The sequence below is a fragment of the Lycorma delicatula genome, chromosome 9 (assembly GCF_047948215.1).
Source record: "Lycorma delicatula isolate Av1 chromosome 9, ASM4794821v1, whole genome shotgun sequence".
NCBI lineage: Eukaryota > Metazoa > Arthropoda > Insecta > Hemiptera > Fulgoridae > Lycorma > Lycorma delicatula.
In genome coordinates, this window is record NC_134463.1 from 91,638,133 (window position 1) to 91,665,399 (window position 27,267).

Genomic DNA, 27,267 nt, shown 5'->3' on the forward strand with positions numbered 1-27,267 from the left:
CGACAGACAATTTTAAAAATGCAAGGTTAAATGGATTTATTCAGCGAAGACTGATTGTGGATAACCATGGCATAATTAGATAAGAATAAACTATTTTCTTATGATTCAATTCTTATCGCAGATTCTTGCTAAAAATAAATTTTATGATAGCATGACATCATGCTATGCTCACAATGGGAACAAACTTTTCCCAAAGAAAGTGTTACGTTAGTGTGTGTACACGCATTCACATAGACTGAGTATGCTCAGGAATGGTGGTGAAGTTAGACTGGAGACCATCGATAAGAGACAGTTTATATTCGGATTCATCAGTGTGAACTTCAATACAGTGATTTTATTCATAAAATGTTGTTTGGTAAACTGTTAAAAAAAAATTACAATTTTATGTTTTATTATTCTTTTACCTATAAGTTTGACCTTTTTGAAATATGTTGCAAAAGGCAAAATTTTTTTTTAACAGCTGTGCCGTAAACAACTGATTCGCGATCGGCTATCACCAATATCATACGTAATATAGTAACTTATTTATCCATAAAAGAAGAGGATACAGGTATGAGAAACTTTATTATTAAAGGTCTCTCCCCAACAATATTTTAATGGAATAACTAATGTATAATTATTCATTATAATGTACAATAGTTTAAAAAAAAACTTAGGGCTCTAGCTAAGTTTCAGTTTTATGTTAGAATTTTCAATTTTTCATTATGTAATTTTATTTAAAAGGATAACTAACTAAACTATATATAAATTTCTGATTTTAATTGAATGATTAATTTTGAGACTCCTTTATTCATGTTTACACTAAAATTGGATCTATCTGACAGTAGGGCATTCCAATTAGATTTTAAAGAGAGCAATCTTAGGATATAAACTTATCAAGCAGCATAGTCTTAGTACATTGTTTCGCAAATCCCAACATTAGTAAATTAATTTTTTTAAATAAAAACAAATTCTTTAAAAATTAGTATTTTATTTTTGGAAAATTTAGACACTTTTAGCCAAAAGTTTGCAAGGTTTTCTGTGGGTCATGAATTTTCAACATTTTTTAGAAAATAATAATTCAAGAGTAAAAAGTAGCTGTCATACAGTTTTCTATAGAAGCTAACACCTACCATAGATGAAATTTCCGATTTATTTAACCTTCCAATAAATAAATCCATTAAATAAATCCATAGAAACACAACCATAAATAACAAATTCTGATGTTAAATGGAAGAATGCTATCAGATTACATATCAGTTATTAAGAATAATTAATATTTTAGAAAATGACTCAAATTAATACCATACTCATGAAATGTGTGCTTCAATTGTCAAAGTTTCACACCATACAAAATACAATATTCATTTGTGAAATGAATGCCAGAAGGTCATGAAAAATCTATGTGCAGCCTACAAGGATTGCTCATCACAAAGGAAGAAGTTTACCTTATAATAGTCAGACCCAGACAAGGTTGACCTGCAAAGTTTGACACTACAAACAATTTGCAAAATGCATTCAATAGTTGCATTTAATTTGCCTTTTTATTAATTTAAATTAATTTTTTCCAAGTTTTGTTTTAAACTGTTTTCTTAAATATTTACAATAATAATTTTGAGTTTCAGGTTTTTTTTATTTTTCTTATAGTTTTAAAACAAAATTGTACTTGCAGTTAATATGTTGAACGTGGTTTTATAATGTTTTGCGCCAATCTTGTCTATGATTCAAGACAGATTGGCCTCTAATCAGCACACATTCAGAAGTTAAATGTGCATTACTAACCTGTGCTTATTCACAACCACACAGGCTATATAACATACCAACTCGTTAAATGTGCATTACAAACCTGTGCTTATTCATAACCACACAGGCTATATATATAACATACCAACTCTTCCTGGTTGCCTCATTAATATTCTTTAATCTAATATAATCAATAATTTTAAAAGTTAATAGTGAAATAATCAGGAATGCCAAAGATCAACAAAATTTTTCTCCGAAATTCTTGTGTAAAGAAATCACCTCTATTACCTGCTACATTAAAAAAAGTATAGTTTATTTGACCACAAATACTCTTAACGACTAAAGCTTAGCATTAAAAGGTGTCAATAATAAAAAATAAAATAAAGATCATACCCATCAGCCTGGCTGAGTAATGGATTCAATGGATTTGGAGATGAATTTCCTTGGGATTTGGTAGTAGTCCCAGGTGCACGACTGAATTCATTTCCACCAAGATCACCACCATCTTTCTCCAATGAAGGCAGTTTCCATTGGTTCAGTCTTGATTGTTGCTGCTGACTCTATTAAAACAAATAACAATGTTTTAATATCTTCATTAACTAAGATAATTCTTAAAAAGGTGCTTAAATATAATCCATCTTTTTTTCCTATCACTTTCACTAACAGAAGAATCAATTTATCTATTTTAAATTTTTTAATGGAATACATTTAACTTTTTAAAATCATGTGTCGTATTGATATTAAAAAAAATTGATAACTTATAACTAAGATTACAAAAAAAAAAATTCAAAATTTACTGATAAGCACGATCAACTTATAGTAGAACAGAAGTAAATATTCTAATTTTATGGAAGTACATCCAAGCATGATGATGTGTAAGTAACTGATGCTTGTGTAATTTTCAAATGTGTGAAAGGAAATGCATCTTAAAAAATATATATGTATACTTACATGATTAATCACAACTTGTGAGTCTTTATTAATAGTCAAATCACTGAAGTTAGTTTGGAGTGCTGATAGTGGGTCATGCATATTTGCCTTAAAGAAATCACCCTGAGTCTGTGGAGGCATGTCTGTTGTTGCTGTTGCTGCTGCTGCTGCTGTTGTTGTTGCTGTTGCTGCTGTTTAACATAAACAGCTTGTTGTGCTGCTATCTGGTTCTGAAAATATTAAATAACATTACTGAAATGTAAATACATCTTCTATGACAAATTTCAAGTCACTTCAGACATTACTATTTGAATTTAAGCCTAGTTACGTGAGAGAATTCTGAACACAACATTTTCCTTATAACAAAGACATTTTATTGTATCCAACAATAAAGTTTAATAAATCACAAAAAAAGATTTAGTACATAAGTTAATGACATTTACATTTCGAATGAAATTTCTCTTCATATCCTAGTTTTTAGCAAATTATATAAATTTATTCAAGCGAGTACAATAACAACTGATAAAATATATATAATAAGTAATTGTTTGGTGACATATTACTCGTATGGGCATATCTGAAAAGGGAAACCCAATGTAAAACAATTACTGCAATTATAAGACTAGGAAAAATTGGTTGATCAATGAAATTTTTTACTTTCCCGTCTATATAGCAGCTATAGCTATAAAGAAAGGAAAGTATGGCGATTGGTCAAAATTGGACATATCTGGTTTTTACCAAATCTTGACAAACTGACCCCCTAAGGACCCCAGAAAACCAAAAAATTGCATCAAAATTTCCACGACAAAATGAGCATACATATTTTCACTAAACTTTGTCAAATTACTTTTAGATATGGGGAACTGATGCTTCAAAATGTTCAATTCAAAAGGTCATGGGGTGGAAGATACAGGAGGGAAAATGAAATCAGCTCCAGATTTTACATAATTAACTCAGTGCCACAGCAACGATTTGTCACCACAAAAATATGCAAAAAAAATGCCACAGTGACTATTCACTGCCACCACCTATCTATTCCAAAAGAGCCAGGCGACAATCGTTGCTATGTATTTTCATAAATAAAAACCAGTTTGCACCAAATTTAATTTTAAAATGATCACATCGCTTTAAAAGTGATCAAATAAAACTACATTTTATTTTAAACAAAGTAAATTTGGAAATAAAATGACAATGAAACAATAACAGAGTTACAACCAGCTGACAGAACAGTGTCGATGCATAAATCTAGTGTGCAGTTCATTCCATTTACGTTCTTTGTTGTTTTCGTGTTCTTGAGGTTCATGAGTTAGTTTTTGTTGATGGTTTATTTTTATAAGTTAACTGTGTGCGTTTTAAATATTTAAAAATACGCTTTGATTTTGAATATGGATGGCGATAAATTAATGTTAAGTGAAATTGACAGACAACTGCTAAGTAATTATTCTGATATTGGTAGTGATGATAATGATAATCATTCTGATTATTCTGTGTCAAATTTATTTGATGATTAACACAAGGAAGGCCTTCGTTCGTGAACATAGTCGCCATATAAGCCTAGATGATGAACCCACCAAGGGTTAGTCTAGTGGTGAAAGCCACTAGACTCTTCTTAAATCAGCTGATTTGGAAGTCTAAGAGTTCCAGCATTCAAGTCCTAGTAAAGGCAGTCACTTTCATATGGATTTGAATACTAGACCTTGGATACCGCTGATCTTCGGTGGTTGGGTTTCAATTAACCACACATCTCAGAAATGGTCGAACTGGGACTGTATAAAACTACGCTTCATTTACACTCATACATATCAAAACCAAATAAATAAAATTAACATCAAAAAAATAAATATAAAAAAAATAATGAAAAGAACCATAATTAAAAAAGTAAATAATACCCAAAATCAAAAATACATCACCCATGCGATTTATCCAGAGTACAAAGAAATTCTACCTCATTCATTCTCTGAAGTAATACCTGAACGGTAATTCCTAAAGGCTAAACAGGAAGAAAAGAAAAAAAGGCCTAGATGATGATATGTTAGGTCAATGTGGCCCGTCAACTAGAACTACGCTGAGATCGCCTACGCCTAAAATGGACATAGATATGAAAGTACTTAGCGACAAATCTTTGCAATCAGACGCTGATGATGCCCATGTAATGTGGAGTCTGTTAATTATGAAGAAACCAATTTTATCCACAGACTTTCATACAATGAGACACCTGGTCCCAAACATAGCCCTCCTGCAAGTGCTTGTCCTGTCCTATTAGATTATTTTAATTTGTTTTTCACATAGGCTCTGCTGAATACTGTTGTCTATGAAATAAATAGGTATGCCAGTCAAATAATTGCTGGCAGATACAATATTTCTTCTCACAGTTGCTTAAAGCCTGGTTGTCCATCACCTACTCTGAAATAAGGGCACTCATTGTAAACATGGGTCTGATAAAAAAAAACCTACAATAGCATCTTATTGGACAATAAAAAATTTGCAGTCTACATCATTGTTTCAAAAAATGTTCACCCGCATTAGGTTTCAAGCTATATTACATGTATTTTCACACTGAAAACAATAGCAAGCTTCCAAAACCTAATGAAATCAGCTACTATCCTTCATAAAAATTTCAACCCATTACAGACCACCGAAATGAAATGTTTCTATAGTACTATGTAGGCCACCAAAAACTTTCAGTTGATTCATTTATTGGAACCAAAGACCAAACACAATTAATGCAATATCTTCCCAACAAGCACCACCACCATTGGGGGATAACGTTCTGGGTTCTATATGACGCCATTTCCAAGTATTGCTTGAGCATGCTGTATTATAAGGGAAAAAATTCTCAGGAAAACAGGGATGGAATAAAACAATTTGGGCTTTCCTTCTATGTTGCAAAGAAACTTCTTTCAATATGCAATTACTTGATAAAGGGATATCATATATTTAGTGACAATATTTTTACCAGTCTACCTTTAAATATTTGTATCAAAATGAAACATTCCATACTGGCACAATTCAAAAAAATAAAAAAGGGCTTCCTAATCTGGTAAAAGGTCAATTAAATGTTGGCCAAAGGTTTACTGCAAACAAAATAAAATTATAGTATTAGCCTGCAGAGGAAAAAAAAAACAAAAAAGCCAGCCAAATCCTTGTTTCTACAAATTCTGAAGGAGGCATGGTAGTTATCACAGAAAAAAGCCAACTATGGTTTTTGATTATAATAAATATATGGATGGAATCTATACACCAATGATATGATGTTACATGCTTATCTGGATGAACAAAGAACACTAAATATTGGAAAAAGGTGGTTTTATTTTCAAAAATGGTACTAAATTCTTATATAATTTATAAAGAGAACAAGATGCTTCATAACCAAAAACCACTGTCCTGTTATAAATTTGTTATATCACTGATTCAATAACCGATGAGAAGAGGCATGGTGTAGGAGTGAATGAGGACATAGAGCGCCCGGTAGATCCAGCCGTAGGATTAAGGTCCTTCAAAAAAGAAAAAGCATGTTGGGTCTGCACCAAGGGAGGCACAGACTACAAAAAAAGAGGCAGGAAAAGAACCAGAACAGTGTGTGCAACATGTAGGGAAGGTTTCCATGGCACCTATTTTCCCAAACATAAATAGATTGCAGTCCTCAATAGTGTAAATGGTGCATTATAAACCGTTTGATAATTTTCAACTAGTGTTTAAAAGACAACATCTTATTCTGGAAAGACATGCAAGCTGTTTTTATTTTTTTACTAACTTTTAGTTTAAGGTGATATATACCAGGGGTGGCCAACAAGTCGATCGCGAGGCCAATTTTGGTCGATCGTTCGCAATGTCTTGGATGGAATTCCGTGTACCATGGACTTTGAAGCGATTGTAGAAGACAAAACTTTTTAGGATTTGTTTAATGCATTCTGGGAATTTGCCAAAGTCATAAATTTCTAGAATTCTGACAGCCTGACACTGTGATCATTTTAAGTTAGTAAAAATTATGTTAATTATTTTAAGTGTCGGAAAATCAAATTTTTTAGGTACCGCATGTACGGAATGCTGCTATCAAAAATTAGGTCTGGAAATTTATTTTCTTCATGAGCCTGTATCTTGAAAACTTAATAAGTGATTTAAAAAATAATATATTTTACTTATCTACCCATACCTCGCTGGAGTGCACCTTATACTGAAACACAGTGTATAAACATAGAATGCATTTCACACCCCTTCTTTCCCCTTAGACTACGCCTATGACGAGTCGATCGCGACACATTTTTTAAGTCGATCTTACATACAGAAAAGTTGGCCACCCCTGATATATACTACACAAGATGTTCTCTGTTCCGGTTACCATATGAAACTAAAAACAAAATATTTAAATAATGTATTTATTCACATATTGGCATAATTTATTTTTTCTTTGTAAAAAAATTTTTTTTTTGTAAAACATCATAACCTAAAAAAATAAACATTTTTTAAAGTTTTTCAATAAGTAAATATAAAATTTGTATCAGGAATATTGTAAATGGTATCCTAGCTGTTCATATTCTTTTGAACATTTTGATACCTTTTTCATAAAATATAAAAACATTATGAATGTTTATTCCTAACTCTGCTGCACACTTATTTTATACCTGGCATTCTTAGCATGTACTTGACAAGAAGTTGGGAGACATTTTTTTGACATAGTTTTCACCATTTAGCAATCAAAGGTTTAAGATTATACTTTTTTTGATAATTTTTCAAGTATTAATAAAGTAAACAACTTTGGTAAAAAAGTTTTGCTAAATTTCACCCCTACCCCTAAAAATAGTTTTATAATTTTGTAGAGTTATAGAAGACAGTACAACAAGGGGTGATTTTCATTGCATTTTTTAAAACTATTTCTGTTTACAATTATAAAAAATCATATTTAAATATTTATCATATTCAATAAACATCTTTCTGTAAAATGTTTTTGATAAAATGCACCCCTACTCCAAAAAATAATAATTTTGAAATGTTGTAGAAGGTAATATACATCTTGATTCCCCCCCATGAAGGGAGAAAATCCCAACATAGCGTGTCTGGGCGCTACACCACCCACTACGTTCCTTGACGTAGTGGCTTTAATGGAGGAAAAGAAGGTAATATACAGTAGGTCTTTTTCATTGCAGTTTTTTCTATTAGCATCTCATTAGATCCACAAATTTGTTACCCATTAAAGTGGAGTCTTAACCCAGCCACCTCCCCTTACAAACCCCACATCGCAGCCAGGCTACTGCTGTAGTTGTCTACTATGTTGTGACCAGTAGAATTAAATAAATGGATAATAATTAAAGTGAAATACGGTATTCACGCACTTTAGTTAGAATCATTGAATTAAATAAACAAAAAATATTCTATTTAAGTAAAATAATAAAATAATTTGTGTGCGCGCGTGTGTGTATAAGCCATGCATCAGGGAAAAGTCACATGACAGAAATGTCCTACAACTGTGCGTCAGCATTTTTTCCTTCATTTTTCAGTACTATCTTCAAAGATTAAAACTTGAAAATTCTTTCTGCATACTCAATTGTGTATATAACAAACATTGATGTTTGAAAAACAGCTATTCAATAATTAGATACAAATTAAGTGATCAAAAAAATATTTACTGTCAGCTTAGTGCAAAGAGATTTACACTGTAAATTTCCTAGTTTATTAAAAATAAACTTGTTTATATTTTTACTGAATAGCTGTTAAGTTATTTTAACAACAAAATATTAATTTTTTTAGTCATTTAACACCACCCAGCCTCTGCGGTGGAAGTGGTAGTATCTGGGCCTTTCATCTGGAGGTCCTGTGTTTGAATCCAGGTCAGGCAAAAAAAATTAGGTAATTTAACATCAAACTCTACGTGTACTTTAGCACCTGCCAGTTCTATGGAATTTTTTTATCTACACTATTTCAAACATCAACTGCATTTTTGTGTAAAAGATAGCTCAAAATCTGGAAGATCAGCTAATATGTCCACTCCAAGCTTATAGTAACTAACATATGTGAAATGAAAAATCATAACAGTAAAAATCTCATTAAAACGTTGCCAATACCCACCAAGCAATGCTACACCTTATCAATTCTATTGTTAGAAATTTGAATCATCTAAAAGCATGTAAATGATGGCTGCCTAAATGCTGATAACAAATATTCTATAACATATTTTAATTATAATTTCTACCCTATAATAAAAGCAGGGTGAAAATAATTTTGTTTCTGTATCTGAAGTAAAATGTAACCAAATAATAAGTTCTCGCTACTGTTTATGGAACATTATTTTTTTTACTTTTCTGACCCGATGAAAAGTCAACAGTCAACAAACAATACTCTCATAAAATCTGATGTATGGTAAATCTCTCATGCTAAATAAATGGTAAAACTCTCATCACCGCTCACTGACATGCCTTCATTGAAATTACGTAGAGAAATAATCTCCTGTATACCTGTAAGTTTGTAATTTGTTGCTTTATTTTTGTGATCTGCACAGATATAGTCAGAACAGCTGTAGAATTAGCACCTTTGCCCATAGGACCTTGAACTTGTACAACAGCATTCTGTTGCTGCATTAACTGCTGCAACAATTTAATCTGCTGCAATAGTTGATTCAGCAATATTAATGTCTGTGGAGCTAGAGGTTGATTAAGTATCTGTAAAACAAAAAAGTAAATAGTAATTAGTAATTAGTTAAAAATCATTAATATGAACAAAAAAAAATCTACTTTTTTATACTATTTTTAACACAATATTTTAACCCAAACTTATCTACTACATAGCTCAAACATAACGGGGAAAAACCCCAAAATAATGTTTAATAAAAACAGAGAATGAATATAGTTGATTTGTTAAAAACAATTGAAAGAAGGAGAAAAGATTTAGATTGTTAGGAATTAACATACAAAATACTACAATATTGTATTATAACAATAAGCAAGAACTTGCTTATTATTGCCAAGAGATAGGACTTAGGTTAGGTAAGTTTCTATTATGAAACAACATTAAAACAGCACCTAGGATATAAAAAAAATATAAATTCTGGGCAATTTTTGTTGTTGTTGACCTACTCATTACTAATAGCTAATTCTGAACACCTTATGTTTACTTTTAATTTGAAGATTAAAATCACAGCCACTAAGGTTTGCGACTATATGTTTCTTATCTCATAGTCATATATATACAGGTATAAATCAACTGTTAAGTGTCATGGAATCCTTAACTGCTGTATCAATTTTAACAGTAACAATTAAGTAAATAAGTTTGAAAAAATCTAAAATAAACTTTTAAAAAAAGGACCTTTTAGAAAAAAAATTTTAGTCTGTGATTTAATATTGCTCATTTAAACATTAGGAGTGAATTTGACTTTATTAAATTTATTCATTATACTTAACTATTTACAAGACTTACTACAGCGATCTTTTTTTATTTTTCTCTAGAATAAAATTAACACATTTCTAAGATTGTATACACAAGGGCAAGTAAAAGACTAAAGGGAAATTTTGATTTCCCTCCCAATCACATATATGGCAGCACCAATGATTATTCTGCTATAACTCATAATCTGTATCAGCTGTTCATTAAAGTATTGTTTCACAGTTAGCTATTAATTTATATTATATAACGTAGCTATTAATTTTATTGATCGTGTTTAAAAGTCTGTTTAAAATCTTCTATCTTGGAAGAAATGTGAGCAGGGATACATTTCCTCAGTTCAGAAGGGGTGAAACCAGCAGAAATTCGTCAAATGCAGCAGCAATATGGGGAGAGTTGTTTGAGTGGAAGCAAGACCTACGAATGATTTGATCACTTTAAAAATGTTAGGATTTCTCGCTGTGATGAACAGCAGCATAGACCTCTTCTACAATACGACTAACAATATTGAAGCGGTTAAACAAATGATTCTCTGTAATTGATGAATTAGAACTGATGATATTGCATGTGGGTTGAATATAAGCCATGGCTCAGCATTTTCAATTATCCATGATTCTTTAAACTTTTGAAAAGTCTGTGCTCGCTGAGTTTCATGTCAATTGAACAACATCCACAAACAGAATCATTTGAAAATTTTCCAGAAGCTTTTCAGACATTACAAAGATGAAGGAGACTCATTCCTTAATAATAACTGTTGATGGGACACGGGCCCATCACTTTGAACCTGAGAGTAAGCGACAAAGTTTAGTGTGAAAACATCCTGCATCTCCAACAGCAAAAAATTTCAAAACTCAGCAGGAAAAGTGATGATGACAGTATTCTGGGATATGGAAGGTTCACTTTTGGTTTCACACCTAAAGGTCAATCAGTAAAATGTGAAATCAAACCCAAATAATGTGGTAAACTTTCCAAAGGTGTGTTTTTCTTCAGGATAACGCTCGACCTCATATGGCCAAAAAAAAACCCCAGTGCTTTGCCATACAGTCCAGACCTGGCGCTATGAGATTTTCATCTTTTTGGCCCATTAAAAGAAGAGTTGCAGGGGAATCATCGATCTGATGAAGAGGCTATAGAAGTGGTGAAAAATTTTCTTCATGCCAGACTGAAAACTTTCTACCAGGAAAGATTTCAAAAGTCCGTTAATAGATGGACTAAGTATTTAAGAATTAGGAGGGGATTATGTTGAAAAATAATGCATGTATCATTTATGTAAGTACAAATAAATATTTGATTTTTTTTAAATTTCACTTTACTTTTTGACTTGCCCTCGTAATTACTGCAATAAAATTATTTCAGTCAACTCTTTCAAAGAGACCATTCTTTAAGGCAACCACCTCTGGAGAAGGCCAGTATGTATGAGAATATAAATATTAGTACTGATATTACTAATAATTTTCTGTAAGATGAGCACTTTCCCTAACCCAATCAAAACCACATCTAAAATGTCTTAAGGTGTTCAATATATATGTTCAATGGAGAAACTGACAAAATGAAAAAAATTCATTTTCATCATCATTCAGTTCATGTTTTCTCTTTTCAACAGATCGACTCTGTCTTATCATCATAGTCCTTTGTTTTCTGTATGTATGGCCTTCTCACAAATTTATTTACATTACCTTCACATTATTTTTATTGTTATTAGCGATAACTAATTAACTGTAATATCTGATCGTCTTTTTTGTTCAATCTTTCCATCAGCTATTTATTAAGATCAATTTAGTAATAATTTACCTACAAAGACTTTTTGTAATAAATCCAACTAGTTTCTCTTTTTTCTCATCTGTAGCATTTGACATAACATAAGCACCAGTGTGTCATATTTTTAATAATTTACCAATCACCTAATATTGAAATTTTAATGCTACGGGTTTGTTTTAACATTTAAGAGAGCAAGCGATTCACTTTATTGAATAAACACAATATGTGACAGAATATCACTGAAAGGTAGAACCCCTCTTTCTTGCAGAGGGACTGTTCAAAATCAGTATGGTCACTTAAGCATTATCATGACCGATTCAGGTCCATTATTAACAAGTGCATTCACTTTTGGAAGTTCTACTTTCTTGAGCATAATGGACAAAATTCTCAAATTGCTTCATAATTATTTAAAATTTTATTTCAAGATGTCAAAAAATCACAACACGAATGTATAAATTTAGACTTACATTTCTGATCTTTTTTTATCCTTTATTCTGCAGTAAGTAGTACATTATTTTGTAATTAAAACTGTATTAGTCAGCACTGTACTTTTTTTTTAATTTCATATTAATAAGCATAAATAATGTATTTAAACTCAATTATTATTTTTTAAGACACCTAAGTGTAACTACTATACAGTAATTACTGGTAATGGTCATTTCTGATTATGTGGCAATGTTCTCAAAAACGACCACCATTAAAGAAGAACAAATTCATCTAGGAAAACAAGTAGTCTTTTTAAAAGTTCACTGTAATTTCAACTTAAATTATACTTAATGAAATTAAAAGAATTTCTCTCTCACTCTCTATTCCCGTTGGTAAAGATGATTTTTGTGCATAATCTTCTACATATTTACTTAAAAATTATCTTTTCTAACTTTTCAGAAATTATTTCGGTGCTACTATTTCATTTTCAGAATAAAAATTAATGGAAAATATAAATTTGTATTAATAGAACTTGATATATTAACACTGTAAATTCAGAGTTACAGCAAGTTCTATGTTAATACCTATGTAATTATTCCTAATATATAAAGTAAAATTAAAATGACAAGGCTTATAGAATAACAAGCATGGAAGAAAGAAGTACATGAACAAAAAGAATGATGCAAGAGAGATATGGAGGCTGTTTCTCAAAACAGTTAATGATTTTTTTGTTTATGATATTGATTTTTACACCTCATATTAATGACCAATCGCTACATGGTAGAGGCTACCCCTCTCAACTCCCAACAATTTAGTTACCTGTTGAAAGCTCTCTATGCATGTTAGTTATCAAATCATTCAATGTTTCTCATACAAATCTGCTTCTCCAGTCCTAATCTTTAAAGCAAGTTCTAGTAGCATACAGAGTTAGAATGCTTACCATGCCTATCTATGTAGAAAACAAGACAGTTTGAATCCAGCTATATTTCAATGTATCAGCCCCTCATTTTCTGTTCCCTATGACAGCAGCCTATGGATCCTAACTGAGCAAGATATCTGAAGATTACTAGAATATCATAATCAAATAATCAAGCCCCCCTCCAATAAAAATAACCTGAAAAATAATATTTCATAGAAAAAGAAACAAGGCTAATTAATTACCTGATGATTAAGGTAACCAGCAGACACTGCCATTTGAATTTGCTGCACCAACATGCGAAGCTGCTGAGGTGATGGTTGATTCTGTGGTGTACGTGAACTCTAAGAAAAAATTACACAATGAATTAAAAAAAAAACTCCATAAGATAATACTTTATTTATAAAAATTAAGAAATGTAGAACAAAGATATGGATGAAAATCTCAATATCTGTTTTAGCACTATTTAAAGTTATATCAAGGGTTATTTCACACCAAAACTAGTTGCTGATAAAATCTATTTTTTATCACACTTGTCACCATGTTAGTAGAAAAAAGAGGTTTATTTATATTTTACAATGTTTCATATCTTTTTGAGCTGCCACTTTGAAGAGGTGCATCAAGTCATTTTACACTTTCTTTGAGGGTTACACAAATCAAACTTTCTTGTTTTTGAGATAAAGTTTAAACAAAAACTACATTAATCTGCTTAAAACATTCTATATCAAAGTCTAGAGTATATTTCAGCCTATAACTGAAAAAACAGCTCAAAAAACTAATTGAAAATATACTCGCCTTGAATTTTTTTGCTTCTGGGTTTCATAAGACAGTTTGAAAAAGCGTTAATCCTAAATTTTTTTTTATCAAACCTTTCAAAATGCTTAAGTATTCTTATATTTTAAACTAAAATGAAAAAGAATGTGGAAAATATTTCTTATAAAAAATAAAACTTCATTAAATTTTAATGATAAAATTTTAGTAAATATAAACAATTAATAACATATGTTTTAAATAAAACATAAGGTAAGGAATAATTGTTTGATTTTTAATTTGTTCAACATGGTTTAATAACAGATTTTAGCGTGCAATTTCATCACATTTCAAACTTATGTTGCTCTTAAAATAATGTTAAAATTTTAATAACTGATAACCATTACACAATGTGTAATGGTTAACCAACTTTATATACGTCAAAAAGTTGATATGTTGTTTTGTGAAAATTAGATATTTTTTTGGTGAGTCCCCTTTGAGTTATTTCAATAATTGGTTTTATGCTTACAATATTAAGAGGCTTCTAAACAAAAAAAAAAAAACAAAAAAAACATTGACATCATTTTTTTCAGAAAGGTGAAGTGCAAAGGTGTCAAGTCTATTTCCTTCATATTTATTTTTTCAAGTTGTAATTTTGGGTTTTTAACTTAAATTTTCAATTAGTTTTTTCAGAAATTTCCTTCAGACCAAAATATATCTAGACAAAAATTTAAAAAAAAAATATTTATAAAGTTTCTGCAAACCTTAAAAAAGTAGAAAATTGACTTATGCACCTACACACAGAATGGACACTCAAAAAAGTATGAAACATCTTATAAATAAAATAAATCATTTTCAGTTCTACATATGCTAAGAAAACTATGACAAATATCTTTTTATCAACATTCTAATTTTATATCTCATGATTTCATATGTCTTGACCTGACCCTTCCCCTACAATGTTGTTTACCACAATCTTCATTTGATGATATGCATTATTTATGGTTAAATTAAGGAAATATTTAAATTTACTGTCAAGGCATTACTCAGACTACAATATCCAAAAATGTTAGCTCTTGCCTGAAAAATGTCTAAGCCAATAAAAGAAAAAGTTCAACAAGTGTTTATAGTAGATGTTAAGTACAAATACTCCTGGCTGCAATAAATAATACATTTCTTTATTTTATTTATATATATATATATTTTAGAAAATAAATTACTACTTTTAAGGTTCAGATTATTCCTCTGTACTGTTAAATACTTAAATTCTATTTAATAAATCATCTAGTACAGAATATTGAGATAAAGACATCTTAACTTAATTTTTCATGGAAATACTTTGTGATCTCCTGCATCCTGTCATGATTGCAATTATTCCATTACTGTATAATAAAAATATTAATATAATGGAAATTGTGTGTTAGTTTACACAAGTGCTGCTGCTATCATTTGCAGTTTTTATAAGACAATCTCCCTCAAACACTGCCTGAGGGTTTATGAAATTGAAATTTTGTTTGTATTATTTATTTATGTAATATTTTTTTAGCATATTTAATTTTATATCATCATTATTAATTTCTAATATTTCTAGATTTGTGTTAATATCAGAAATATAGTTTTTATTGTTTATTAGTTGGTCTGCTATATTAAATGAACCTAATTAATAGTTTTTGTAATGTCTTATAATATTCAAGAAATTTCATTTCAAAGGATCTATTTGTTTTTCTTCTACAGAATGAATCATGTTCTCCTGGGACTTTCATAACTTACTATACTTGTGAAAATAATGGAAAAAAGTTCATATAAAAAAGTCCTAAAATGCTTTGTTTGTGAGTTATGTCTAGTGAAATATTTCACTCAGATTTCAGCTACCACAATGAACTGAGGTCGTACTGAAATTTTTAGGACATTAATTAAGAGGACATACATTAAAAAAAAGTATAGCAATAAAAATAGTATTCTAACAATTCTAGAGTTGCATAATTAAAAATAAATACAATCAGTTGTTAGTAAGTAAAAGATATAATAATTCAGTTAAAATATGTTAAACATTCTGAGACGTCAATCAGTGTCTCGATATCCACAGTTACTAAGACACAAATTGATGTCTCAACTTTATTTTTGAATATTTCAAAAATTGAAGTGGCAAAGTGAAATTATCAAAAATTACTAAGTAATAAAGTAACAAAAGCTACATCGAAATTGAAAAAAAAAAAGCAGCACTGGTGGGTATTTTTAGCAATCAGCCTTGGAAATTTTACATTTTTCAGTGTGGCAATCTACCTATTAACAAAATTATTGTACATCAAACATAAAAAACAAGGGTTCTTCTATTTATTGGTTTTCACCAAAGATTTCTAAAAAAAAAGAAAACTACAGAAGATTCGGTTCTGAGACCTATTATATTCAATTTTTCAGGTAAATAATAATTTTTCAGGTAAAAAACCATAAGAATTCACAAATTCTGCATCTTAAATATATCCTAAAAATTTCAGTATGAACTCATTTCACCAGGATAGCTGAAATCCAAGAGAAATCTTTCATTAGCCCAACACAAACGAAGCATTTTAGGACTTTATGTTTATATGGATTTTTTAAAATTATTTTTACTGGTAGAATAGGTTATAAGTCCTCAGGGAACGCTTCATGATATAACTGTATAAATACCACCACAATCATTACATTTAATTTTATATATTCTACACAGATTGTTAATTTTATTATTTTTATCTTAAAATATTTTACACAGATTGTTAATTTTATTATTTTTATCTTAAAATATTTTATTGTTAAGTTTTAGCAATGCTTTCAATGAAATGTTTAATTTTTCACTCTTTTGCATCTAATGTATTGGTTGTAAGGTAGTTGTTATTTTGTTTATTAATATTATTAATTAAAGTAGTATCATATCCATTGTCAACACCTATACACGTATAGCTAGCTATATTAACCAAATTTATTTGTTAATTTTATGAGACCAAGGGCGATTCATAAACTATGTCTAATCTCAATATTCTGTACTATGTGGTTATTATGTGTTTGTGTATGATTACTTATTATATATATATATATATATTGAATAAAATATAAACCATCAAAACACAGTAAACAGGTAAGTTAATCTTACCATATTAACTGCAATAATCAACTTTACCGGGATCTCACATCTTCAGTTATTAAATTCTATAATTAAATTAACACTTAGATTTTACAAATGTTAATTTGTCTAAATTTTTTTTTGAAAATTCTGAAATTTATTATGGATGAATATCCAAAATCTGATGTCCAGTTAACAACTGAAGGGGCGGGATCCCGTAAAAATTTATTCTTGGAATTATTATGTTAAATTCAACTATTTAACTATTTACTGTGTTTTGGTAGTTTATACTTCATTTAATATTAAATTTTATTAGCACAGTGGTCAATATATATAAAGCTTATGAGTAATACACAAAGAGGAATTAACATATGTTACTTAAAAAAGAGAAAATTTTCTAACAATTAAATATCTACATGTTTGAAACTAAACCGAAATGACAATCAACCCTATGGATTGTAAAACTGTACTGAAAAATTCTAGGAAAAAATATTTCCATTATTTTTAATTCAATCAAATCACCTGATTAAAGGGTGTGGGCTGCTGCGAGGGAGCTTGCTGGGGAGGCGGCTGTTGCAATATCTTCTGGACAATGGCTGGGGATATACTTGATAGATTTGGATTACCTGGATTGTTCAGCAAGTTGGGGGCGCTAGTCGGTCCACCGCCCTGTTTGCAACAAGTGCAAGAAGGATTAGATGAATATAAAAATTTAAAAAAAAGATATATAATAAACAGCAACATTGAGATATTATGTACATACGATGAAAAGAATAGTGAATCAAAAAAAAAAAAAATCAGAGAATAACTTAAAAAAATATATATAGAAATTTAAGAAATACAAAACTGAAACAAGAAAGTATAAGAAGAAAATGCAAGAATACAATAAAAAAAGTTGTTGTGTGTAAGTATGCATGTATACATGTGTTGTATTAATTAAAAGACTAGGAAGAATTTATAATGGAGTGGAAAAAAATAACAGAATCAGACAAAGTGGATCTTAAATAAGAATTCTTCATGCTCCCATCAATTGCTAACAATTATAACAGTAACTATCAAAACATGTAATAGCAAATATATATACAGAATAAAAACCAAATATAGATTACTATGAAAGAAACAAATTTATTACTTAAGAAAAATGTAATTACTAAAAATTGATTAAATAGATAAATTATTTAAATTTATCTATTATATAAAAATCTATTATATTATATCTATTATATAAAAATAAAAACATTGCACATATAAATGATTTAATAATGTAATCATTCAAACTACCAAATTTTTAACGCAACTGGGTTATTGTTTAATTAAAAATAAATTATGAAAATTAATTTAAACTTTCAAAGTTATAAGATAGAAATTTTAAAAATCCCTTTTAAAATGTTATATTATTACGAAAAATAAACTTATAAAATAATAAATTATTGTCTAACTACTATAAATAAATTGAAAGCCAATTATTATGATTAAGTCGTGCACTGGGTGTAATAGAAGTGCAGCAACACATGTGAAATTCATAGAATTAGTAATACAATTCAAATTAAAAAAAAAACCTACACCAAATTTAATAAAAGCTTAGTATAATAAATAAAAATAAACAGCAGGCAAGCCAAAACTAATCAGCAAGCACGTGATTTTTAACTCAATAAATCAATTTTAATAATAAATCGGTCACAGTTATTAACTTTAGCATCCAAAAAAACCCTACAATTGCTTAGTTAAAAAATATACTTTATAAAACATTATAAACTATATTAAACTATATTCTTTAGTCTGAACCATTAACTCATGCTAAATTTGAACCAGTATTCATTTCAGACAACACTTCTTCTAAATTATGCAATTTTTTTTTAAATTTCAACCTAATTATTCCTAAAACAAACTCTAAGCAAGTTATTCTTTCATTTCAAGGAATACATTGATTTATATACAAGCTTGCTGAAGTAAATATTCAAATAGAATCACAAGGGAAGATATATTTGGATAATATAAATACATTAATTAATTTACAGTTAAATAAATTTCATACTTTTAAAATAGTTAAATATAAATACATTTCTATTATAAACAACTATTATTAAGTAGATAATTAATAAATGTGAATTTAAATTTAAAAAAACAAAATTAAAAATAAAATAAATAAAAATTGATTATAAAAAAACCCCAAATACAAATTTTTAATCAAAATTTCTTCAACAACTGTATTACATTTACTTCAATTAATTCAATGATAAGACAGACAATGGTAGAGATGTGAAATAGAAATCCAGTATAATTTTATTGTTTTGGGCAGTTCATTTTTTTTGCATTTGGCTTTATAAAATTTAATTTTATCTATTAAAAATATCAAATATTTTAATTATCAAATAATTTTTAAGACCACTCACTACAAATCCAGGGTGATTCAAAGAAACGGGAAATTTTTTAAATTAAATAACGTTAATGAAAAATTTTTTTTAGAAAATGAATTTTATTTCATGTAATTGTACAAATGTTGCCATTTTAGGATACATACATTTTAGTTTATTTTTTAAAGATGACATCTTGCAGGTGACCTCCTCTTCTACGTAAACATTCACGAAGTCTCTTCGTTAAATTGTTCATGGTTTCACGTAACATCTCTACTGAAATTTTCGCAATTGCTTCTCGGATCTTTGCCTTCAGTTCTTCCGTTGTAGCAGGTCTACTATGGAACACTTTGCTTTTAAGGTGACTCCACAAAAAGTAATCGCAAGCTGAGAGATCAGGCGATCTGGGAGGCCATCTAATGTCACCATTTTGTGAAATGACATGTTGTCCAAACAATTGGCATACAGCTGCTATCGATATTCGTGCAGTATATGACGTTGTTCAGTCTTGTTGAAACCAGGCTGTGTTAAGAATCGGTGGAAATCTCTTTCGTTGTTCCACAACAAAGGTTTCAAGCACGGCTGCGTAACGAGCCGACATCACTGTAATCGCAAGACCGTTGTCATCCTCAAAAAAAATAAGGGCCTATAACACCGTAAGATGACATAGCACACCACACGGTCACTTTCTGGCTGTGCAACGGACACTGGTGTTGTAGCTGCGTAGGATTTTCTTGTGCCCAGTATCTGAAATTTTGCTTGTTAACAAATCCACCGAGGTGGAAATGCGCTTCGTCTGACATCCACACAGTTAGTGAACAAACTCTTCGTTATCATTTATCTTCTGAAGCATTACATTACAGAATTGTGCTCGCACAACTGCATCGTTCGGTTTCAGTTCCTGGACGATCTGCAACTTGTATGGATGAAATTGAAAGTCCTTCACTAACATTCTTCGAACACTTGAACTATGCAATTGTAAAGATGCTGAGACGACGGAATGACCGATGTGGACTTCGTATGACAGCATTTTGTAAAGCTTGAACATTCTGTGGTGTACAGATGGTTCGCTCAAGGCCTGGAGGTTTCTTTTTCATTGCCGAACCAGTTTCCTCAAAATTAGATATCCATGTTTTAATTGCATGTGCTGATGGACACGTTCATGCCGTCCCAGATTAAAATGACAGCGAAATTCTCTACGCGCTCTCTCCACACTGTCATTGTTTTTGTAAAATGCTTTGATAGCAAATGCACGTTGCGCACCACTCCAAGTATCCATGACAACTACATGGCAGGTTAGGTTAGAGGCTGGCGCCACTTATCAAGTGGTACCAATCGCCCACGGCTACCAACACAACTTTCAAAATTTCCCGTTTCTTTGAATCACCCTGTACTATTATAATTATCATACTAATTATTTAAAAAATTGCCTACTTTTTGAAATGTTCATATAATTAACGCAAATTAAAGTAAAAAGGTTTTAAGGCAACTGGAATTAACATTGAGAACTATTTTCAGTTTGAGGTTTGATAAAAAAAAAATAAACAGAATTTTAGTTCCTCAAAGAATCCTTATTTCATCATAATACTGATTTTATCACATTCAAAGTACTCTTCTTCAGATTAATACAATTGTGCCAGTGCTTTTTCCAATGTTTGAGGCAACTCTAGAACTCAATTTTCAGTATGGAGCTTAGCTCCTACAGTGATTCTCCCTTTATCTCTTTAGTGTTAGCAAAATGTCATCCTTTCATAGTTCTTTTCAACTTGGGGAATAGGAAGAAGTCACAGAGGGAGCGGCCATGTCAAGCAAATACAGAGGCTGAGGCATCATAACGGTATTGTTATAGGCAAAAGAATTCACAAACAAGCAGTAAAGTGTGAGCAGATACATATCATAATGCAATTGTCATGAATTGGTTCACCACAAATGCTGGCATTTTTTTCGGATCGCTTCAAGCAAACTGTGTAAAACTTCCAGATAGTACTTCCTTACGCTGACTGTATGACCTGGTGGCAAGAAATCTTGATACACTAAGCTGTTGAAATCAAAGAACACAGCGATCAGTTCTTCAGGAAGCTGCTACTAGGACAATTGAACCTTAGTTTTGACATCATACTGTATGTACACCCACATTTCATACCATTTATGAACCATTAAGAGCAGTTCTGGATCGTTCACTTCACTCAGCAACTCCTAAGCAAACAATGTTCATTCTGCACTGCTGCCATACATTTCATGGCCAGAACATCTGAAAAAAATTGTTTTTTTTTTTCATGCAGCATACTCTCCGATATTGATTTGGCAATTGTCTACAATCATTTTCTTCCCTTTTTTAACGCAGTCATGGTTTTTTGATGTGCTCAAACGTCCAGGATGCTGCTCTTCATTTTCAACATCTTCACGGTTCTGTTGAAAAGAATTCTACTACTTGTTTTATTCACACAAGTATCGCCAAAAGCAACATTCAACATTATCAATGCGCTGCTTCACTTTATTCCATTTTTAAGCAAAATTTATTGCAAATTCTTTGTTCCATTTTCACACAAATTAAAAATCATTGACCACACAAAAACATGTGTAGCCTTCTTGAAAACCAACAATATAACTAAGCATCCAATATGGCTACAAATGTAAATATACGTTTAGGACAAGTGTACAAACACAACAAAAAATAAATTCTGACAATTTAATTTATACAGTATGAACATTTTTTAATTTTACTTATTTGATGCAATACTTTTTTTTAAATACATTTTTTAGAGCAAATAATTTAAACTCAGTAATAATAGCAACAAAATAATTCTAAAAACAAAAAAGAAATGTAACTAAAAATTAATTTCTAAATTAAACTATTCTTTACTATGAAATTTAATATAAATTAACTTTAAACTTAATAAAATTGGAAAATTATAAAAGAAACATTATCTTTAGGCCAAATATAATACAAAGTTCAGATTAATTTTAACCTCAGAAAAACTAATTGAAATTTGCCATTAATTTGCAAAATTTATGGAGAAAATGCAATGGGTAATTCCTGACAAAGAGATTGGTGCAACTGTTTAATAAAGGATGCAAAATCACACAGACTAAATAAATGGGGCTGACAACCAAATCGTTGGTAATTTTTACGTTTCTTCATGATCTTTTTATTCAGCTGAAGAGTTTGGTTATTCTTTCAGACGTTGCAGACAGTTCCAAGATCATGATGAAGTCAAACAAGTCAGTAATATGTGGCTTACATTGCAGGGACATCATTCTAAGATGAACGAATACTATTTCTGGTATCCTGCTACAATAAGTGCCTCAAAAGTCGGAGGAGCTATATAAAGATAAAGAGTAAATCTGTCTTTCAAATTGCAATAAAAATTTAATGTATGTTCTTGATCTTTTCAAATGGCTCTTTGGAACTTACTTCCTAGATAACCTTTGGAATTTGCAAAGCATTTGTGCACTTATTGTAACCATTTTCTAACTGTTGTAACAATCGTCTAAGTGTCCTTTGTTATTGACAAATATAAATAAATACACATTGTTATAAGTTATAATTAATTACTTAGATAAAAAGTAATTTCTTTCTTCAATTAATACTAACTGATGATGTAACAGCGTAATTTTCTGACAAAAATATTTTTATAATTATAAATTTATATTTTTAAAAACCGACTTCTCTTTTTTTTATATTTCTTAATATTAAAATTACTTTATTTTTTAACTTCTTAGCTATTAACTTCTGATAAATCTTAACAAATGAATTCTTTGATTTTATTAAAACGAAAATACATAATACATTAAATTTAATATTTTGTCCTCAAATAGCACAGCAATGGTGATGCAAAGAAATAACAAAGGTCATTAATTAAGGACAGCAAGGGAACAACAAGTCATAGTAATTTCCTAGTTTATAAAATTAACAAAGCAAATTTAATCCAACCACACACATAGAACGTAATACTATATGCCATAATTAACTTTTAAAAAGAATTTTAATCTCTATGAAACTAAGATGTAGCACAGTTGATGTTGAACATTAATTTTTAGCACACAAAATTCTTTATTATCTTCCCCATGTAAAACCTTAGTAAAGGTTTTAATGTAATAAAGTTTTTGTATTATTATGTCGTATTTCATGTACATGCATATCATTTTACTAGAAGTGAACTAATGCAAACAAGTTACTTTAAAATACACGCTTACTGCTAATAACTTAATTTTTTCCATTTAAGCAATATATCCAACTATACGTCATAATTAATTTAAAAACTCGGCACAAAGATTATTTTTAAACACAAAATTAGTTCACAACAGATTATATAAACATTAAAATATACATACAGGTGGTGCAAAAGGCATCTGTGGAGGGTTGAAACGTCCAGGGAAAGATGGTGGATTATTTGCTGGATGATCAAACTGTGGATCCATATCAGCATGACGACCACGCCATTCACCAACACCACTACCAAGACCTCTCATTGCATTCAAATAATCAAGTGCATCTTCAAGAGCCATGTTATAAATTCGTAGGGCATTCTCAACTTCATCTTTCTGTAAAATCCAAATCATTTTAGCATTCTCAATACAACAAATTATTATTAAATTTATGCCTTATATATATTAATAGATTTATTATTACACAGGTCAACAAAAAAAAAATTTGGAAACGAAATAAAAGCAACTGAATATAATGTGTGTTTTTTATGCCAAATATTAAAATTACATAATTTTTCTTCATCAACCTCAGATTTTTAGTCGATTCTTCAAATATTGAGAAACTCTTTAAATAATAGAATACAAAAATAATAATTACAATTAAAATTGATACCTTTATTTTGTAAACATTTACATTTATCTTAATTTCTTTTTTCTTATTTCCCTTTTGTGTTCAGTGAAGTCTTCTCTTTTTATCACCCAGCAGCAGTTACTCATCACAGATCCATCCAATCTGCCTTGATAACGTTGTTCCACTGCAATTGTTGCTTGGTGGAACCTTTATCCTTGTTTGTTGCTAATTTCACCTGAGTCAGAAGGCAAAAGCTCAGCTCTTTTTTCCTTTTAACCACTGGGTTAGTTCACCGTAGCACTTGATGCATGCTACATGTAGAGCCCAGGATTTATATTGGTTTCCCAAGGGACAATTAAAATAATGTTTGTAAACAATTTTCAGCAGATTTGATACTGGTTTTCATTGACTTTACGTGGTGAATTCTCCGCAAACAAACAAAAAATAATTGGAGAATTTTTACAAGCCTGATTTTTATTCATCGTAAAAATTAAAAATGTTTTAATGAATCAAAGTAAACTGATATATTACAGATATACTTACTTAATTATAAAAAAAAATTAAGTTTTAATTTATAAATATTTAATAAAATTGTTTCACCATGGAGTGCAATAAAGCACACATATGCGCACGCACAACTTAACAAATCTTGACGTTCAGTTAAATAATGCCAAAAGTTGTTCAGTCCTAAAATCTTTACACTAAATTTATGGCATCACTTATGAAAAAATTAGAATAGAGCAAGCACTGATATGTCTATCATGTCTGGCTTGACTTTAAATGACATCATTCGACTGTTATATATCAAATATAAGTCTACAGCATGCATCACCAATATAAATCAGATGTGAATAAGCAAACATACAGATGTACTAACTTAATTCCATCAATGGTGGAACAATAAATTTAAGGGGTTGTTAACTTAACATTACGCGACTTATTTCGAAATACATATTCAGATTAAGCATACAAATACTATATAGAACACCTACTCCCTTTTCAGTAAGAAATTTTATGTTAACCAGGGTTTTACAAAGCTCAAAATTTGAACATGAATCAAAGTATAAGCTCTGCATAAACCCTTTACAAAGCACTAATAACCTTAGTTTTCACTGACCATGATTATGTTATCATATGAACATGAATTTGAACCAGAAACAAATTTTTAAAACAAAAATGAATTTAATTTAAAAAAAAAAATATATATATATATATTTATATCACAAGAGACTGTTAATGAAAATATATCAGTTGATGGTTAATTACTGATCTAAGAGATATTTGTTGATATGTAGGTTAGAATTCCAAAATTATTTTCTGATCTGGTACAACCAAGATTTTTTATTATTATTAAACAATTTGTATTATATTTAGTAAATTGAGAGGGCCATTCTGGTATAAAAACAAAAGTGAGTAAAAGAAAACGTTATTCAATTGAAACATACATTTGTATGGGTATATTTTTCATACAGTTTCCAATCACTGCAACTAGTTCTTCACATAGTTATGCTAGATATAATTACTTCATTTTCCAGTTCTTTATAGTTTTCTAACTACTGTGATATAAACCGTTTTTAAAGAGAAAAATGTAGTAATCAGGAAGTGCACCATCAGGACTGTATGGTGGATGTTCATAAATTTCCAAGCTTTAATTATTGAATTGTTCTTTCTGTAGCATGGGGTTAAGCATTAACATGGAATAAAAAAACTTCTGTTGCATTGCTTCCCAGGTTTTAACACTGTTGAATGATTTCCAGTCATATAGGAAATTAACACTTAGTTTGACGGTTGTCTCCGTTACTTCGGTAGTACCGCAAAAATGTTTTTTTCTGTCAACATACCTAACAACTTTCTGCAAACCTTCCTAAAACTAATATAGTTTTTTACCTTTGCCTTCACATATAACAGCTCCACTCATATACAAAAAAAAATATTTCCATGAATCTTTCATTTAGGGGTTTTTTTTTAAAGCACTCGTTTCAATTAGTTTATCCACAGAAACTATTGTAAATATCACTAGATTGTTGCTACCAACAGAACACTATCATACAAATAGTCTATCTGTCTAATAGTTCTATGTTTCCACAGCAAAAAACTGTCAACTTTTATTTAACAAAACATGTCTAATGGTTACTTTTCTGTATAATCAGACAAATCCCTGTAGTAGGAAAATAAATACAATGCATGCAAGGTAAAAATCTAAGTACCTAATTAACTCAAAACAACTTACTATAATGTAATGATTATGAACACACAAAAATATTACTTACTTTAAAACCCATTTCTGTAAGAATTCGAAATGGCTTGCTAGCCCAAACAAGTTCCTTTGATAAAGGTTTTGGAGCCTAAAAAGTAAAACAAAAATCAATTAATTTGAGTTTAAACATGATGAAAAAAATAAGAATAATATCAAGCAAAGTTTAATTGAATATAATGTGCAAAAAAATGAAATGCATTTCAGTTTAAACAGAATTATACATAGGTGTGTAAAAAACACACCTTAATCAATGCATAAATATAATTATACTCAACCCTTTAATGATTTAAAAGCAGATGTGTCATGCAATTAGTTTTCAATTTAGTTGTATAATATTTAATAACTCACAAACTTATATTTACCAAAGTAGTGTTGAAACTTGTGAGAACCTTAGTAGCAGGTAAGCATGTGATTACTGAACTACTACTGCTCAACTGTATAAATATCCTGAATGTAAAAATTATGAAATGAAGGAAAGTAACCACAATACAACTACTAGGAATGCATGTTTTGAAAATAGTATGTGAACTTCTTTTGTCGACGGTGTTGAACATTAGTAAAATGGCAATAAAATATGAAATGAAGTATTAATTTATTTTTAAGTTCTGACAATAAATATGAAATCAGGTTCTATCAGAAATTTAATACTTGGATAAGATTAAGCATACTAGATAAAACAGAGCATCTAATTGCATTAATCCTAAACAAGTCACAAAAAAGTTACCATTTAAATAAAACGTAAATAAATTGCGCATTCTTTCTTATTTTCATAAAGTAATGAAAGAAACTTTATCCTATAACTTAACAGTACACTATAACAGAGTATCAGTAGAAGGAATGTCAAACCTTCATTAACTTTTTGTTTAGTTCTGTTTGTTAAGTTACTGATGCAGCTAAAACTATAGG

General features: G+C 29.8%; 1 protein-coding gene across 1 annotated transcript in view; it reads right to left on the reverse strand.

The window, feature by feature from the left end:
* The window catches only part of gw (trinucleotide repeat containing adaptor protein gawky), a 170,297-nt gene that overhangs the window by 12,436 nt on the left and 130,594 nt on the right, over nucleotides 1-27,267 (reverse strand). The window contains 8 exon segments of the mRNA XM_075374674.1: nucleotides 2,116-2,282; nucleotides 2,686-2,783; nucleotides 2,786-2,882; nucleotides 9,102-9,305; nucleotides 13,369-13,467; nucleotides 17,493-17,639; nucleotides 23,660-23,869; nucleotides 26,375-26,449. Coding sequence (XP_075230789.1) covers nucleotides 2,116-2,282; nucleotides 2,686-2,783; nucleotides 2,786-2,882; nucleotides 9,102-9,305; nucleotides 13,369-13,467; nucleotides 17,493-17,639; nucleotides 23,660-23,869; nucleotides 26,375-26,449 — 1,097 coding nt within the window.